Consider the following 19,629-nt stretch of genomic DNA (forward strand, 5'->3'; position numbering starts at 1 on the left):
CAGTAACCACAAATATGTAATAGCTTCAACGCTATACATGCGTTACAGTTCTTGTGTAGGAGCACTGTGAAGAGTGCTCTCGCTGAGCTTCAAATGCTGGCAAAATCGAAACATCTTCCACTTCATCTTCTGTAAGATCAGTTATTAATTTACTGATTCACAAATATCAAGAACATTGATATTTTGCAGGTCCTGAAACTTCCGTCCTGACAAGTCTGTTACCTGTTTAGGTAGTTCTCTTATCGATGACGTAAACATTCCAGTAGTCACCACATTGCTCAGACAACAGGACCTTGCTACTGTAGAACATTTTCCATAAATCTGTCTTATTTTCGACAGAGTTGTTGCTCAATATCTCACTAAACAATTTCATTTAATTTTTAAACAAAATGTTTTTAATTCTGTGAATTGTTCTGAAACCGAGCGAGGTGGCGCAGTGGCTAGCATACTGGCCTCGCATTCGGGAGGACGACGGTTCAGTCGCGCATCCGGCCATCCTGATTTAGGTTTTCCGTGATTTCGCTAAATCACTAAAAAAAATTGTTCTGTAGCAGTTTCAGATAAAGCGCCGTATACTTTTTAACTTATGATTTCTTGATCCTTTGCGAAGACACAAAAGTTCTACTTGAATCTCTAATCATTTAAATCCTCTTCTGGTACTATGTTGCATAATTTTTTTCAGCTTAACTAAATGCTTGACTAAAGACGTTGTCTTTTCTTATAATTGTATTGATGTCTATTTCAGTATCACATGAGGAGTCAGCAAGCCTTTTATTCGCTTACGTCACTTCCTCTCCTTATTTCAATGGTACCGTACAAACTTCCCTTGCCGATTTACTTCATATCTACTGGGTGTGTTAGGACACGACTCGAACTTCAACATATCTAAATAGGAAGACGCAACTCTGGATCGTTTTCGAGAAAATCGAGTTTGAAAATTGTAGGTGTGGGTTTGTGTTTTGTATGGTAGCAAATCTGCAGTAAGTCGGCAGCCGATCGAGTAAGCATTTGGTTTCATAAGGGCGAGGTGTCGGAATCGAATCTCGTTGTCAGTGCTACTTTTTTGTGAGCTTTTTGAATCAATATCCTGTGGCATGCTTAGATATGCGTGTTACTCCGCAAAATTGTTTCTCATCAGAGAACCGTTTGTGAATATAACCCAAGTTTTTTTGCAATACACGTATTAAAAAAAGAAAAAAGGGCCAAACTTATGAAGAAATTTGGCGTCTACTACACGTATTGTATGTCACATTAATTATTGTATTACATGTTTCTACGATCACCATCATCTTGATTTGTGCAGTTCACAGTAATTTACACATTATACTTATCACAAATGTAGACACAATGATATAAATGAAATGGCTATACTGATTTGACTGACAGATCTCATGAAATTTTTATTTATTAATTTCTTAAAAAAGCTTGTTCTCTTTTTTCAGGGTAAACAATAAATGTGTTATAAGTTTCCTTTAATTTACGTCTATAGTCACAATCGTTTGTTGAACAGATTACCGGTTTCGGTCTTTAATGACAATCATCAGATCTGCAGCAAAAATGGGAAAAATATAAATACACTCGCAAACTGTATACAGCTTAAGAACAATACATAGACCATACTGAAAAGTAGTACTGGAAAAATTTACATTTGTGCGCTTTAAATATGAAGAGGCATACCCGTTTCATAAAAACAAAGTCCTAATGTACTGCAGCCACAGTGGCATCGTCAAATGTTAAATGCGGAATCAGAACCAGCATCGTCAAATACATATAAATCACATCACATGCACGAGTCATGTTGTCAGTAATACTACTGTTTAAAACAAGCTGCCGTACAGTAGCCGCAAGATGTTTGGGTTGTAAGTTGATCAGATGTCGCTAATGTCGGCATACACTAGCTTTCAATAATTAATTGAAACGGCTATGTCGCAGCTTGTGAAAATAAATGTGTTTTCTAAATCTGCTGTTGGAATTACGTGCTAATGAAAAACGACTGTCGGCAGCGAGCTTCGATTCAGAAACCTATCAGTTATGAAACAAACCGCTTGATCGCTCGGCTGCAGACTGCTTGAACATTATTCGCCTACAAAGCATAAAAACACGCCTACAGTTTTCGTAAACGATTTTCTCATATACGGTTGAGAGTTTCGTCTTGCTTACATGTTGATGTGCTAGTCGTGTCCTACACATTGTCAGTATGAATCATATCGGTGAGGGGAAGTTCGCACGGCCCCTAGTTAGCGTGGAGGAAACCTCTTCTGCTAGTACTGTTAAGCCGGTGTGACATGTTTCAGCGAATAACTGGGGTCTGTGCGCCGACGGGTCGGAGGCGGTAGGCTGCGGCCCTACGGAGACGTTCGTCAACTGCGCGGACGTGGCCATCGTGACCGCCATCGGCGGCCTGCCGCCGTCCTTCGTCAGCTCGCAGGACAACCCGCACCTGCTCTACTACCGCGACTTCCGCACGCCCGGCGCTGTCGCCCCGCTCGTTATCAGGTGCGCACGCAACGCTTTCGGCGACGGCTGAGGACCTCCACCTCGCTTCCCAGTAACTAAGAATCGCTAAAAAAAAGTCGGAATTGGCAATTGAATCTCAATGTAGACAAGTGTAATGTGCTGCGAATACATAGAAAGAAAGATCCCTTATCATTTAGCTACAACATAGCAGGTCAGCAACTCGAAGCAGTTAATTCTATAAATTATCTGGGAATACGCATTAGGACTGATTGAAAATGGAATGACCATATGAAGTTGATCGTTGGTAAAGCAGATGCCAGACTGAGATTTATTGGAAGAATCCTAAGGAAATGCAATCCGAAAACAAAGGAAGTAGGTTACAGTACGCTTGTTCGCCCACTGCTTGAATACTGTTCAGCAGTGTGCGATCCGTACCAGATAGGATTGATGGAAGAGATAGAGAAGATCCAACGGAGAGCAGCGCGCTTCGTTACAGGATCATTTCGTAATCGCGAAAGCATTACGGAGATGGTAGATAAACTGTAGTGGAAGACTCTGCAGGAGAGACGCTCAGAAGCTCGGAACGGGCTGTTGTTGAAGTTTCAAGAACATACCTTCACCGAGGAGTCAAGCAGTATATTGCTCCCTCCTACGTATATCTCCCGAAGAGACCGTGAGGATAAAATCAGAGAGATTGGAGCCCACACAGAGGCATACCGACAGTCCTTCTTTCCACGAACAATACAAGATTGGAGTAGAAGGGAGAACCGATGGAGGTACTCAAGGTGCCCTCCGCCGCACACTGTCGAGTGGCTTGCGGAGTATGGATGTAGATGTAGATATAGATCCCCTCTACCTTTGGTTGAGAGGCTGGAAACTGAGGCGTAATGAAGATGAGGTACAAACGCTAAGAGATTTTGGTTCAAATGGTTCAAATGGCTCTAAGCACTATTGGACTTAAAATCTGAGTTCATCAGTCCCCTAGACATAGAAAAACTTAAACCTAACTAGCCTAAGGACATCATACACATCCATCCCCGAGGCAGGATTCGAAGCTGCGATCGTAGCAGCAGCGCGGTTCCGGACTGAAGAGCCTAGAAGCGCTTGGTGACAGCGGCCGGCGATGTTTTGGTCGTATGTAAAATCAGTAAGTGTGTCAGAACCGTCTATTCATTCTCTCAGCGACCACAACGGCACCGAAACGGAAGATAACAGAGAGAAGTGCGAACTTGTTTCACCGCGGAAGGCAGTAACACTGCCCTTCCTTTCAATCGTTGTGCGAACATCGACATGACAGATCTTGAGATAACCGATCGCGGAATTGAAAAGCAGCTACAATCACTTAGTTGTGGAAAGGCTTCAGGACCAGATAAGATATTCACGAAGATGCAAAGCTGGTACTTTTTGCAGATGATACAAGTATATCTATCACACACGACAGACAAGAATTAACTAGTGAAATTGTAAACGATGTTTTTCAGAAAATCATTAAGTGGTTCTCTGCAAATGGGCTCTCATTAAACTTTGAAAAAACACAGTATATATAGTTCCACACCGGAAATGGAATGACCCCTTTAATAAATATAGACTTCGATCAGAAATCGGTAGCTAAAGTAGAATATTCAAAATTTCTAGGCGTATGCATTGATGAGGGATTGAACTGGAAAAAACACACTGAGTATCTTCTGAACCGTTTGAGTTCAGCTACTTATGCTATTAGGGTCATTGCAAATTTTGGCGATATACATCTGAATAAATTAGCTTACCACGCCTATTTTCATTCTCTGCTTTCGTATGGCATCATATTCTGGGGTGACTCATCATTGAGTAAAAGAGTGTTCATTGCACAAAAGCGTGTAATCACAATAATTGTTGGAGCTCATCCAAGATCACCATGCAGACACTTATTTAAAGGGCTAGAAATCTTCACTGTAGCCTCACAATACATATATTCACTTATGAAATTTGTTATTAACAATCCGAACGAATTCAAAAGTAATAGCAGTGTACATGGCTACAACACTAGGAGAAAGGATGATCTTCACTACTCAAGGTTAAATATAACTTTGGCTCAAAAGGGGGTAAATTATGCTGCCACAAAAGTCTTTGATCACTTACCTAATATCATCAAATGTCTGACAGATAACTATATAGCATTTAAAAGGAAGTTAAAGACTTTCTTAATGGCAACTCCTTCTACTCATTAGTTGAATTTTTGGGTATAGTAAGTGGCTAACTTCCCAACAAAAAATATTGATGTCATGTAATCTTTTGTCTAATGTAATATTTTGTATAGACATCTTTTATTAACCTGACACGTTCCACATCATTACGATGTGTCGTATTCATGATCTATGGAACAAGTACTAATCTAATCTAATCTGATACCTATAAGATTCCATTAAGATTATGCGAAAAACTAGCTCCCCTTCAAGCAGTAATTTATTGTAGATAGCTTGAGCAACGAAAGGTACCTAACGACTGGAAAAAAGCGTAGGTCATTCCCGTTATTAAGAAAGGCCGTAAGACACATCCACACAATTATAGACCTATATTGTTGACTGCAATCTGTTGTAGAATTATGGAACATGTTTTGTGATTAAGAATTGTGATGTTTTTGGAAAATGAAAATCTGCTCTATCAAAATCAACATGGATTCCGCAGACAGAGAGTCCGCGAAACTGAGATCGCTCTGTTCCTCGATGAGATCCACAGCGCGGTGGACAACGGCGCTCAGGTTGATGCCGTATTCCTTGATTTCAGTAAGGCATTTGACACAGTCCCACATTGAAGTTTAACGAAAAAAATACGAACTTACGGGGCATTGGATCAAACTTGGGACTGGATTCAAGAAGGAACTCAATACGTCGCTCTTAACAGAAGAAAATCGACAGTGGTAAAGGTAATATGTGGAGTACTACAGGCAAGTGCAATTGCACCGTTGCTGTTTAAATGATCTAGTAGAAAGCGTCGGATGCTGTTTAAGGATATTCGCAGATGATGCGGTTGCCTATACCAAAGTAGCAGCGCCAGAAGATAGTAAGAATTTGCAGAACAATCTGCAGAGAATTGATGATTGGTGCAGGCTCTGGCAGTTGACCCTAAACTTAAATAAATGTAACATATTGCGCATACATAGGAAAAGAAATCCACCACTATGCAGCTACACTATTGATAACAAACAGCTGGAGACAGCGTCTGCCGTAAAACATCTAGGCGTAATTATCCACAGCAACCTTAAGTGGATTGACCATATAAAACAGATAGTGGGAAAAGTAGACACCAGACTCAAATTTATCTGAAGAATGTTAAGAAAATGTAACTCACCCACGAAAGAATTGGCTTGTAAAACGCTTGTTCACCCGATTCTTGATTATTGTTCAACTATGTGGGATCCATATCAGGTAGGACTGATAGAGGAGTACAGAAGATCCAACGAAGAGCGGCGCGTTTCGTCACGGGATCGCTTAGCTGGTGAGAGCGCGTTTCGTAGATGCTAAACAAACTCCTCTGGCAGACGTCACAAGAGAGGCGTTGTGCATCACGGAGAGAGTTACTATTGAAATTTCGGGACAGCATTTTTGAGGAGGATTCAGGCAACATATTACTTCCCTCCCCCCCCCCCCCCCCCTCCCCGCCCACATACATCTGGCGTATTGACCACAAGGAGAAAACTCGAGAAATTATACAGCCAATACAGAGGCTCATCGACAATCATTCTTTCCACGCACTATTCGCGAGTAGAACAGGTTTGGAGGGATCAGATAGTGATACCGGAAGTACCCTCTTCAAGTACCATTAGGTGACTTGCAGAGTAAGATTTAAATGTATAGAGGTGGGATGAGGTAGTGTTTATATACGATAAACTTGCTTGCGAATGCACGCACCTCTGTCTACTTGCATCCTATGTGAGTAAAATCACAGTTGAGATATTGATACACGCAAACTATCTGTATAGTGGAGAAAGTGGCAATTTTCTCTGAATAAGGAAAAGTATGAGGTCATCCACATGAGTACCGAAATAAATCCGATAAATTTCGGTTACAGGAGAAATCATTCAAATTTAAAGGCTATCAATCCTAAGAAATACCTAGGAATTCCAATTACCAACGACGTATTGGAACGATCACATAGGTAGTGTTGTGAGGAAAGCAAACCAAAGACTGCCTTTTATTGCTAGAACTTTTTCAAGATATAAAGAGACTTCCTACATTAACCTTTTCTGTCCTCTGCTAGAGCAGTTCTGTACAGTATGGGATACTTACCAGATAAGTTTGAAGCAAGACATGTAAACGTCGAAAGAAGAACATCTCGTTTTGTATTATCGCAAAATAGGGTAGAGAGTGTCACAGATATCGTAAGATAGTGTGGGTGGTAATAATGAAAACAAAGGTATTTTTGGCTGCATCAAGATCTTTCCATGAAATTCCAGTCACCAACTTTCTCCTCTGAATATGAAAAAATTTTACTGTCGTCAACCTACGTGGGAGAAAAGACCATCGCAATAAAATAAGAAAAACAAGAACTCCTACAGGAAGATTTAATTGTTCATTTTTCCCACCAAATAGTAAAGAGTGGAATGGTAGAGCAATAGTTTGAAGGTTATTGGAAGAAATCTTTGCCAGGCACTGAAGTGTGAATTGCGGAGTAGTCGTGTAGATGTAGATGTCATGTACATATAGATGTCAATTCAAATCACGGAATGGTAAAATGAATTTAAAAATAATCTTCTTGGCAGCAGACAAGTGTCACTCGAGAAAATATATCATACAGGTGTGCATTGTAAAGCATGTTTATAAACTGCCATCAAGCACCTTAGCGCTTGAAGAGTGAAAGATAAGATATAACCTTAAACAGCACTTTATCCGGCTCAAGGAGTGGTACCCGATTATGACTGAGGTATCAGACTCATGTTGAAGTTACTCCGCATCTGTTGAACCAAAGATTGGAATAGGATTGTTGTTCATTCATTTTCAGGAACGATTCTTGCTTTTTTTCAGTTTCTTGGCTTTCAGGTTCTGCCCTTTGAGCCATCTCAGCAGTAGTGTCAATTAGGATGTTACAAAAGTAAAAACAACACAATACCCAATCCCTGAGAGGAGAAAATTTCCGACCTGGCAGGGTATCGAACCTGGGCCCTTTGTTTAGCAATCCGCTGGTTGACCACGCAGCATCCGAGGCGGACTTCAGGAAGGGTTCGACTTACGGTCAACCGCATTAGATGCAGTAAGTGAATCTACAAATCACGTTTAAGTACACGGCCTCATCAACACATTCTAGTCAAAAATGTATCGGAAGCAGGTGTTATTCTATCAGAGGCTTCATAACTAGGTGCATTTCTTTCGGCCCCACAGGAAATAATGCAGCATACTGAAATTCTTAGAATGTGGAGGCAAAGCAGTTGGACCGTAGGATCAACGATACTTTTTTCAAATTTTGGAGATTCCCATGAGAAAAATAATACGGATTCCAGTAGCATGCGCTTTACCACCAAAAGTGAAATGAGGAACAGGTCATTCACGTTCCTTATGAAACGCCGTACAGTGACTGATGACATATAAATTTTGAAAATCATGTTTAGCTTTCTTCTGCCCAATCATGACTATTTCTCAAATTTAAGCATGTTTCTTTATTAATTTTTATTTATCTGTGACGAGAGAGGTCTCTGGAAAACCATGTACATAATTATTTATGATACAAAATCTGCGGGGAGAAAAGAGGAGAGATGAGAGCTTATCGACCTTAAGATGATGTTATCAGAGATGGAATCCTGCCGATCATAGTGCCTGTACTCTCTGTCGGGGGGGACAAGTTTGGAATTGTTGTTATGCACCATATTCAGCATTGAGTTTTGGTGCTATTCCTTGGTTACTAACAGACAAGGACTAGAACTCGTTCCAGCACGACGGTAGACCGCGTCCAAAAATCCTAGAGCTGTGGATGAATGTCAGCATCATGGAATATGCTGGTGATGTAGTCGGCGTGTGGTTGTTCACGTGGACTTGGCTTTGCTCTAAACATATCTCAACATACTCCACTGAGAGTGTAATAAACTACACTCCTGGAAATGGACAAAAGAACACATTGACACCGGTGTGTCAGACCCACCATACTTGCTCCGGACACTGCGAGAGGGCTGTACAAGCAATGATCACACGCACGGCACAGCGGACACACCAGGAACCGCGGTGTTGGCCGTCGAATGGCGCTAGCTGCGCAGCATTTGTGCACCGCCGCCGTCAGTGTCAGCCAGTTTGCCGTGGCATACGGAGCTCCATCGCAGTCTTTAACACTGATAGCATGCCGCGACAGCGTGGACGTGAACCGTATGTGCAGTTGACGGACTTTGAGCGAGGGCGTATAGTGGGCATGCGGGAAGCCAGGTGGACGTACCGCCGAATTGCTCAACACGTGGGGCGTGAGGTCTCCACAGTACATCGATGTTGTCGGGTGGTCGGCGGAAGGTGCACGTGCCCGTCGACCTGGGACCGGACTGCAGCGACGCACGGATGCACGCCAAGACCGTAGGATCCTACGCAGTGCCGTAGGGGACCGCACCGCCACTTCCCAGCAAATTAGGGACACTGTTGCTCCTGGGGTATCGGCGAGGACCATTCGCAACCGTCTCCATGAAGCTGGGCTACGGTCCCGCACACCGTTAGGACGTCTTCCGCTCACGCCCCAACATCGTGCAGCCCGCCTCCAGTGGTGTCGCGACAGGTGTGAATGGAGGGACGAATGGAGACGTGTCGTCTTCAGCTATGAGAGTCGCTTCTGCCTTGGTGCCAATGATGGTCGTATGCGTGTTTGGCGCCGTGCAGGTGAGCGCCACAATCAGGACTGCAAACGACCGAGGCACACAGGGCCAACACCCGGCATCATGGTGTGGGGAGCGATCTCCTACACTGGCCGTACACCTCTGGTGATCGTCGAGGAGACACTGAATAGTGCACGGTACATCCAAACCGTCATCGAACCCATCGTTCTACCATTCCTAGACCGGCAAGGGAACTTGCTGTTCCCACAGGACAATGCACGTCCGCATGTATCTCGTGCCACCCAACGTACTCTAGAAGGTGTAAGTCAACTACCCTGGCCAGCAAGATCTCCGGATCTGTCCCCCATTGAGCATGTTTGGGACTGTATGAAGCGTCGTCTCACGCGGTCTGCACGTCCAGCACGAACGCTGGTCCAACTGAGGCGCCAGGTGGTAATGGCATGGCAAGCCGTTCCACAGGACTACATCCAGCATCTCTACGATCGTCTCCATGGGAGAATAGCAGCCTGCATTGCTGCGAAAGGTGGATATACACTGTACTAGTGCCGACATTGTGCATGCTCTGTTTCCTATGTCTATGTGCCTGTGGTTCTGTTAGTGTTAGCATGTGATGTATCTGACCCCAGGAATGTGTCAATAAAGTTTCCCCTTCCTGGGACAATGAATTCACGGTGTTCTTATTTCAATTTCCAGGAGTGTACATACAAAAGCCAAGTGCTGCCTCAGGGAAACGGCTCCCACTGTAACGACATGGGAGTCGTTGATAGTCGCTTCTTTCTTTCAGCAAAGAGAACGAGAGCACGGAATCCCGCGGCATGCGTTGTTGTGTCGGACTCATAATGTGTTGCAAATGTTCCATCAGCGCGTGATACTTTAGAAGAGTGTGTTCTGTGCAGTGCCTTGTTATACAAAATGAGTAGTTAAACTTGGAACTGGTATCGTACTGGATTGAGGATTTATAGCAAACAGAACTTAGTACTTAATCCTTACTGAGAGGATATCGTCAGACTGTGAGGCTGGTCGCGGCGGAGGTTCGCGTCCTTCCTCGGGCAGGGGCGTGTGTGTTTGTCCTTAAGATGATTTAGGTTAAGTAGTGTGTAAGCTTAGGGACCGATGTCCTTAGCAGTTAAGTCCCATAAGATTTCACACACATTTGAACATTTCTGATATCTTCAGAAGTGATGGTAGTGTGTGGAGTACCTAAAGGGAGGGTGATAGCAGACTTCGTGCGAAGACTGCCTGCCGATGCTCGGATAAATGTAACACATGTAACAGACAGAATGATTTACGCAGTCGATAATCAGTCACTCGAATCAGTGATAACAGATACGAATCCGCCATCAGCGACTCCACACGGAACAACCACATAAACCAAATTAGGGAAAGCTAAATTGTAGAGAACGTTATCAGAAGTACAACAATAAATTTAATCTATCCTAGTAATTCATCCACAAAGGAGATGAATGATATTTTCACTCAGCAGCGGAGTGTGGGCAGATATGAAACTTTCTGGCAGATTAAAACCGTGTGTCGGACCCACACTCGAACTCGGGACCTTTGCCTTTTGCGGGCAAGTGTTCTACCAACTGAGCTACCCAAACACGACTCACGCCCCGTCCTCACAGCTGTACTTCTGCCAGTACCTCGTCTCCTACCTTCGAAACTGGTAGAGAAGCTCTCCTGCGAACATGCAGAACTAGCACTCCTGAAAGAAAGGACATTGCGGAGACATGGCTTAGCCACAACCTGGGGGATGTTTCCAGAATGATAGTTTCACTCTGCAGTGGAGTGTGCGCTGATATGAATATTTCTCGCAAATTAAAACTTTCTTTCAGGAATGCTAGTTCTGCAGGTTCACAGGAGAGCTTCGAGAGCTTCTGTAAAGTTTGGAAGATAGGAGACGAGGTACTGGCAGAAGTAAAGCTGTGAGGACGGGGAGTGAGTCGTGCTTGGGTAGCTCAGCATGTTCGGTCAGAGGGTTAGCTGCCCTCTGCAATAATAATAATAATAATAAAAAAACCTGAGTGAATGGATCAATAACGAACTTCAACGTGCGTCAGGTGACGTCCGCCACGAACAATTGAAACGAACAAAATTAGATTTTAAAAAAAAGAAAAAAAAGGTTGGTAGAGCACTTGCCCGAGAAAGGCAAAGGTGCCGAATTCGAGTCTCGGTCCGGCAAACAGTTTTAATCTGCCAGAAAGTTTCACAAAGGAGATGGCTTACAAAAATCTCATTCGATAATTTATTTAGTATAATTTATCATCCTGGGACCATTAACAAGTCGAAATGAAGAAAATTGTGATATGCTTTGGATAAGTTATTTATGTGCTGATTAGTTTATTGTGTTATCCAAATTTAGCAGGTGAGGTATTTTACAATATTTACACCCATCGTCATTTAACAAAAATTCAATTTCAGTATGTCTTTACTATTGACAGGCCAGCTCAAGTCCTGTGTGTCAACAATCCAATTATTTGCTGACAACTTAAACAAATTTTGCTCTAAAGCATACGAATGTAATGTTTAGTTTCCGTCCAGTATGCTTTTCCTCTTGTGGTGAACAAATATAGAAAGAGTGGTAATCATATTTCACTTGTGTCAGGGAAACCTTATGAACATCCTTATGATAAGAATTCGTGTGTTTTAAGCTGTATACGCCGAGATGTACGACTTAATGACCTGCGCTTCTTCCTTACAGGGCGCAGGTGTGTGAGCCGACGCCGCTTTATCGCTCGCTGCCCGGCATGGACGAGTGGTGCCAGACCAACTGCCTGCGGTACCCACCGAACTGCCCTCCCGAGCTCTGCCACTGTCCGTGAGTACTCACCGTCTTCTCAGATTTTCAGAATTATAATTACTAGAAGAGGAAGCAAATGTACTAAACATTTATAAATTACAAATAAGATGGCAAAAGGAAGGATTCATCCCATAACTTCAGTCCACCTGGTGTCTTCGTCATTCTGGGAATCCAGATAGTGCTGTTTTGGTTCTTAGCGCAAACACTTGAATTTGCCCTTCTATTATTGACCTTTTTAGCCAGAAGTTAGATGCTGTGTGGCTCGTGTACTAAAATATCTGTATGTACATATGACGGAGAAAGACGGCCAGATAGAAAAAAGTTGTGTACTCTATTTTATGTCTTTGACACACAGAGACTGCATGCTGCAGTGTACATATTCCACAGATGAAGCTATATTCTCAGGCTTAATTTCAACTCTGAGAATAATGCTAAGGGTAGTATCCAAAGTTATGTTTAAGTAGCCTGCTCTAGTTCATCAGTGATATGCCACCTACGTTTTCCGCATGTCAAAAACATTTTCCAAAAGTCATTTAACTTTTCGTCAGTTGTACATGCGTGGGACGTTCCCATAGTATGTTAAGTTATGCCCTCTGAGTACCACTGTGGCATCATCCTAATATATTTGCACATCCTGTGTCAGCTGAGTGTGATAAAAATCTTGTAAGTAGGTATACAAAGCTTCATTTCAATTCTAACACTTTTTTTTTCTCCTATTACAATTGATAATTCCTATCTCAGTGTTAAACGATGTATTCGTAACAGAATTTCGAATTTTGAATTTGCTTCCATAGTGTTCCTAGAGAATTTCTATTTACTTCGAAGGTTTTTCCTTCAGATAATTATTTGAATCTTGTTTATGAATTCTTAGTGAAAAAATCATCAAGATTGTAATAGCGTCGTTGGAAGTTGTGCTGTAGGTCCTGGTGCATCTCCTCAATCAGGTTCTTTGCACGTTTACGCACTGGTCCATCATGTTGAGGAGGACAGTGCTAGTTTAAATCTTTCTGCGTAGATCACTCACTCACAAGAAATCGGTTTCTTATTGTGACCGTCGGTTCCAGGTATATTTCAACGTGGCAGTCCTGATTCATGTTTTCCATTTGTTCGTATCTCGCTGAAATGATAGCCAGGACTTCTTTCGATCGAGTAGGAGCAGTAGACTGATATTTAGGAGGCACTGCTCAAACTTCCTTTAAGCTATCCTTTAGTGATTTCCCTAAACACTCAAGTGCCAAAATTACGTCACTGGCATCCTTATACAAATGACCTGCTGCATGTCCAGTAATCTTAATAGCCTCTGGATGCTAAATTGCAGCCTTCTTTCGTTCTCCATTTTTTCTTCGCAACAGATTTCAGGAGAAGCTGCCTGTTGGCTTCTCACTCGGTTTCTTCGGGCTACGTTTGATTGACAATTTTTCTGACATTTTCCCAGGACGAGTGGTTGGCATTGTCAAAGCTTCACCCTTCACTACTGGCGGTGGACTGGAGCCGAGCTTGCGGCCGCATTGCATGTTCCTGGCGCGCCAATGGTTTTTCCGTGGGCGTTTCCCGTGCGGTTCTCCCCTTGCTACCTGCAACGATCGTTTGCTGCAGTACGACAGTCCAGGAACCGTTGACGTTGAGGCTTTCTTCTTTCTTGTTGGAAGCTATTCTCATGTTTGTGTACTTCTAGGGGTTTTCTGAACAAGCGGGTGTGATAGCCCTTCTGTACAGCCGGCCGCGGTGGTCTCGCGGTTCTAGGCGCGCAGTCCGGAACCGTGCGACTGCTACGGTCGCAGGTTCGAATCCTGCCTCGGGCATGGATGTGTGTGATGTCCTTAGGTTAGTTAGGTTTAAGTAGTTCTAAGTTCTAGGGGACTTATGACCACAGCAATTGAGTCCCATAGTGCTCAGAGCCATTTTGAACCTTCTGTACAACTAGAGCCTTCGTGTCGGTGAATTTTTCTATGTGGTCACCTTGATCCAGTTTCGAATTCCGGCCTTGGTACAAATTTCATTTCATCGCTTCAGTCTGCTTGTATACATCACAGATGTCTGACACTTGAAATCGTTTATGGAACCGTATAGTTTCATTTGATTGTAAAAATGTTTCTCAAAATCTTAATGCCACAAATTTTAGACTGAGTTTCTTCAACCCATCTTCTAAGATATGTCGTAGTGTAATGTATTTTCCCCCAAGTCAACTGCTACCAGCTTTTTCCCAGTATTCTATAACTAATTCGTGTCAGGATTTTGCAACTACGACCTATGGAACTAACAGCCCAAAAGTATTCACAGCTGTCAGCACTAGCATTCTTTGGAATTGAACTTACTGCATTCTTCTTAAAATCTGAGGACAATTTGCCATCTTATTCGTAGAGATTCCATCGTGGAGGCTACAAACAAGAGATACTGCACTTATGCAATTCATGCTCACAAGTGCTGTACGCACTGACTTCGCTTTCGACGGGATGACTCATACTAAGACAACAGAACTTGTCGTCAGTAGACTCTTAGTTTATACTATGCTTAACCCAAAGAGGTGAGCTGAGAGCTGCTAGTAATGTTGTACTTGTTTCACAGGCGCACGTGCGACGCCATCGGCGAACTGGAAGGCCGAGAGGGCGCCGACGAATACTGTATGGACCAGTGCCTGGTGTACCCGCCGCGCTGCCCCAGGGAGCGCTGCTTCTGCTACTGACTACGGCAACACACCTGGCCACGTCTCCACGGGCCGCTGCACTCACGTTTAGGATCAGCAATCTGCAACTCTAAGTTCTCCGAAAAGTCTACTTGCTCCGCAAAAGATTTCATTATTTTTTCGTCAACTTAAAGACCTCTTACTCTTGTTTGTGTTCGTAGTTAGAGACTAAATTTTTCTGTGAGGAGTAGCTTGTCTGGAACAATGATGTGTTCTCCTTTTTACGTTATCATTTTTGTCGAACGAAACAACTGTAACTTGCCAAGTACATAATAAGACATTTGGACATTACGTGTGGCGGTTGGAGCGCGGTCTCTGCACAAAATTTCGAATAATATCGTTGTTACCACAATACAGAGTGCTCCTTGCAATTGGAAGTCCTTTTTTCTGACGTGGTGTGACAACAAGTATTAGCCTAAAAGGAATAGCTGTGGAAAGGTTGTGGCACTCAAGTAATAGTTGTCTCATCTTCCAGATTATTTTTCAGTTATCGAATTAATCAAATGTTACTAGGACCTCTCAATGAAAAGTAATTAACACTGATGCAATTGATCTGCTTTCTTGAACGTGTTACGTCACAAACGCAAATCATGTATCCTGTTGTCACGGAATAAGTTTAAGACGGTACTGCGGTTTTCAAATTATCAGCAGTAAAGCACTTCCCGAATATTTCTATGTTCCCTAAAAATAATAACTTGATTACCACCAAACTCACGACACATAGATAAATACGCCTGTGATTTTATGTTAGCGCACGATGTTCAGCGCAGATTCAGTTAAATATTGCTATGCAGCTCAAACGAAAAGTAAAAAGAAATGCTTTTAGAAGAAAACTAAAAATTTATATGTCGGCATATAAAGAAGATGGAGAGTCATGTTATATTTGTAGTCATTCCAAATGAAACATACAAATCATACGAATAGTTCCATCAGAAAATTTGATAGAAGGCACAAAGGATGTGCAAGTCTGTCAAGGCTAGCTAGAATAATGGCTGCCATTCTACAGAACTGCGTAATAGATCTGAGAAAAAGAAATTTCTGACTCCGTACTTATTTCCTGATTTTTTTTCACATAATCAGAGTTAGTCATTCTATTTCGTAATATCTTTCATTTAAGCTATTGTACATGCTCTACCTTCAAGTTTTGAAACTTACACAATTCTCTTAATTGACTGTAATCACGTTTAAGTAGTCATTTGAGATGATTAAATGGTTTCTGAAATCCGCTACGCAATTCTGTAGAATTGGATACAGTATTGTAGCCTTGGTATAGACTTGGTCATTCTCTATGCCCTCTAACCAATATTCGTACGACGAGGTACTTATAATTTGTTTCATTTGGGATGACTACAAATATAACATGACTGTCCATCTTTTGCCTCTTCATGTGATATGTCAACATATCAATTTTCAGTTTTCTTCTAAATATATTTCTACTTGTCTAAGTTTAAGATTCATTGTAATATTTGACTTAACATGATTTGAACATTCCTAAAAAATTAGCTTTATCAAAGAGTTTGCCATCAGCTGACAGCTTTTAAGGCATTTAATTGTAACTACACAATTTTTTTTTGTTTTTGCTCTTACAGTTTTCCAATGATTTTAATATGAACTATGTTCGACTAGTCACAATACGTTATAATTCACAAGTCTATACATAGCAACAAATTTCCGTTTGCATTCCGTAGAGCAGTTCAACTCACCTGATCTGCCTGCAAGCATAATTAAACATCATGAATTATCTGGACTAAATACTTAAAAAAATTGCAAAGGAATTTCTGAAACATAACAAATTACTTTGGAAAAGATCCTTGAATAGTGAAGCAGGTAACATACGAAGATGGGTTAAAAATTAGAGTTTACCAAAAACTTTATGTAATTTATGTGTCACTTGCAACGAACTACAAAAACAGTAGCAAATTATGTTGTGTGCTCTATATGTTTTGCTCGAATTTTCAGCCTCCTAAATCCAGTTAAACTAGTGAATCATTATATATATGCTATTCACGATTACAGGTATGAGTGAGGAAGATGAGGCAACAAAGTAGATTTCAGGAAGAAACCTTCATCATACATACATGTATGTTGTTTGGAATGTGAATCATGCTTGTACAGAGGGAACAATGCCTGAGTGTATGAGATGTCCCTATGTGATTGTGATTTTTCTTGGGGCTTTCTCAACTGTTACCACTATTTATTGGCTAAACATTTTGTGGGGACGCCTACAAACTTCAAACAGGGTTATATGGAATTTGTACCAAGGTGAGATTAGTTCCTTTGTTGTCACTGTTATGTGTTGTGTTACTGTATGCATTAAAGTTTACATGTAAAGTGTTATAGCCTGTATATTTTTAAAATAAATGAGAGACGCCGATATGCAAAAATATATTTCACTATTAAACATTTTTTCTTAACTTGCTAATATAGTTCCCTCCACATAATAAAGAAATACACTTCTGTTTTGTGGTACTATTGTTCACAGCCGTAGCATTCTCTGTCCACAAATGAGGACAAGGAGTACAAATGTTGGACCATTACAACCATGCCTTCTCCATTGTTTTCAAATTACACAATTTTACGAATGCATGTTCACAAATTAAACATAGAATTTATTCTTTTCACCTGTCAGTCTCCTCACTTGTTTGTGCTACCTTCTAATCAGTTAGTCTATATCCTAATACCACAATTTTAAACTCGATTTTCTGTGTTCAGGAATATGTTAAAGTAAACTCATTGTAGATGCGCATCTGAAGATGTTGAATACAGAGCGACTGAAGTGTTGAAGAAACTCAACTGGTTCATGTTGACGGAAAAAATTGATAAGAGGGCATAATTCATGGTACGAAAAATACCCCCAAAACGTCACACAGCCACTGCGACCTGAAACACATGTTTCACACACTGCGAATTAAGCTCTCATTGATTCATCGATACAATAGACACATTACATTACTCGAAAGGAGGCAAAATCGCAACTCGTATGATAATACCGCTTCCATCGAGTCTGATACTGTCCAGTGGATTCTCTGGCCCATTGAGGACATCATCTTTTTCATTTACAGCAACATCTACATCTACTTGATTACTGTGGAATTCACAATTTCACAATGAAGCCCTTGACAGAGGGTTCACTGAAAACTTTCATGTTTTTTCTCTAGCAGTCCAATCTCCAAAGCCACGCAGGAAAAACGAGCACATAAAAACGAGCACTTACGTCAAGCGGGGCGAGGTTTGATTTGTTTATTATGATGACCATATCTTCCGCCAATGAAATACTTTTGCTTTCGGAGGAGAAAGTTGGTGATTGAAATTTCATGAAAAGATCCTTCCATTGGGGATTGCCTATGGCTGGCGCCACTTCTCCGCCACCAGTCGCCTTCTTCTTGTGTCCTGACTGTCCTCAATGTTCATATTTCTTGCTTCCATTATCTCCTCCCGCACATTATCTTGCCAGCTGGGTCGAGCGTGACCCCTTTACTTTCTCTAGGAAGGTATCCATCGTGGCATCCTATTTGCTGTTCTGACTTCATTCATCGTATTGACATGTCCAAACCACGCTAGCTGTTTTTGATGACCCTCCCACCGGAGGTTCGAGTCCTCTCTCGGGCATTGGTGTGTGTGTGTGTGTTGTTCTTAGCATAATTTAAGCTGGGTACAAGTCTAGGGACCGATGACATAAGCAGTTTGGTCCCTTAGAAATTCAGACGAATTTGATTTTGATGAATGTTTTAAAGATAAACCTAAACATATTCTTCATTTGTCGGATCAAGCCATTTTTATACATTAAAAATATCCGCAGTTGTGGATATGCACAACAATCAGCTGTGTAATGGAATGACGACAATGAAAAATTGTGCCACACCGGGACTCGAACCCGGATTTCCCGCTTATCGCGAACGATCGCTTTACCTTTTTTTAATCTCATTTTGTTCGGTTTCGTTCGTTTCATCTAGTCGGTGCGGCTAACCGTCTGACCGAAAGCCATTAAGCTCTCCGAGCACGACTTGCGGCAAAATGCAAGCACCCATATGCCGCCACCCGTGTCTCTACAACATGCACTCGTACACTGTACAGGAACTGGAAGTCGTTTGCCCAGTGTCGGCGGATAGGTACGATACTGTAGTGTCTGTGTTGTTAAGTCCGGTGAAAGCATGTCCGAAGGAACAGGCAATGCGACATTACGAAATACACGAAATGTAGTCGCTGTAGCGAATATTGCGAAACATCAGCTGTATAATGGAGTGACGACAATGGATACGGGAATATACACAATGAATGTACGAGTGCAAATTGTAGAACAAGGTTCACAACATATGGTCAGGCCCCTCTTAATAAGCATTAAATCTGGGTTCGAGTCCTTGCCCGGCACAAATTTTGACTGTCGTCATTCCGTTATTCAGCTGATGCTTGCCAGTATTCGCAGCTGCAAATAAATACACTCCTGGAAATTGAAATAAGAACACCGTGAATTCATTGTCCCAGGAAGGGGAAACTTTATTGACACATTCCTGGGGTCAGATACATCACATGCTAACACTAACAGAACCACAGGCACATAGACACAGGCAACAGAGCATGCACAATGTCGGCACTAGTACAGTGTATATCCACCTTTCGCAGCAATGCAGGCTGCCATTCTCCCATGGAGACGATCGTAGAGATGTTGGATGTAGTCCTGTGGAACGGCTTGCCATGCCATTTCCACCTGGCGCCTTAGTTGCACCAGCATTCGTGCTGGACGTGCAGACCGCGTGAGACGACGCTTCATCCAGTCCCAAACATGCTCAATGGGGGACAGATCCGGAGATCTTGCTGGCCAGGGTAGTTGACTTACACCTTCTAGAGCACCTTGGGTGGCACGGGATACATGCGGAAGTGCATTGTCCTGTTGGAACAGCAAGTTCCCTTGCC

General features: G+C 42.2%; 1 protein-coding gene across 1 annotated transcript in view; it reads left to right on the plus strand.

Annotated features, from left to right (window-relative positions):
• The window catches only part of LOC126358212 (uncharacterized), a 350,213-nt gene extending 333,107 nt beyond the window's left edge, over positions 1 to 17,106 (plus strand). Inside the window, exons 7-9 of the mRNA XM_050007529.1 lie at positions 2,295 to 2,496; positions 11,937 to 12,053; positions 14,601 to 17,106. Coding sequence (XP_049863486.1) covers positions 2,295 to 2,496; positions 11,937 to 12,053; positions 14,601 to 14,718 — 437 coding nt within the window. The 3' untranslated portion in view covers positions 14,719 to 17,106. The remainder of the gene's footprint in view (positions 1 to 2,294; positions 2,497 to 11,936; positions 12,054 to 14,600) is intronic.
• The last annotated feature ends 2,523 nt before the right edge of the window (positions 17,107 to 19,629 follow it).

The sequence above is a fragment of the Schistocerca gregaria genome, chromosome 1 (genome assembly GCF_023897955.1).
Source record: "Schistocerca gregaria isolate iqSchGreg1 chromosome 1, iqSchGreg1.2, whole genome shotgun sequence".
Classification (NCBI taxonomy): domain Eukaryota; kingdom Metazoa; phylum Arthropoda; class Insecta; order Orthoptera; family Acrididae; genus Schistocerca; species Schistocerca gregaria.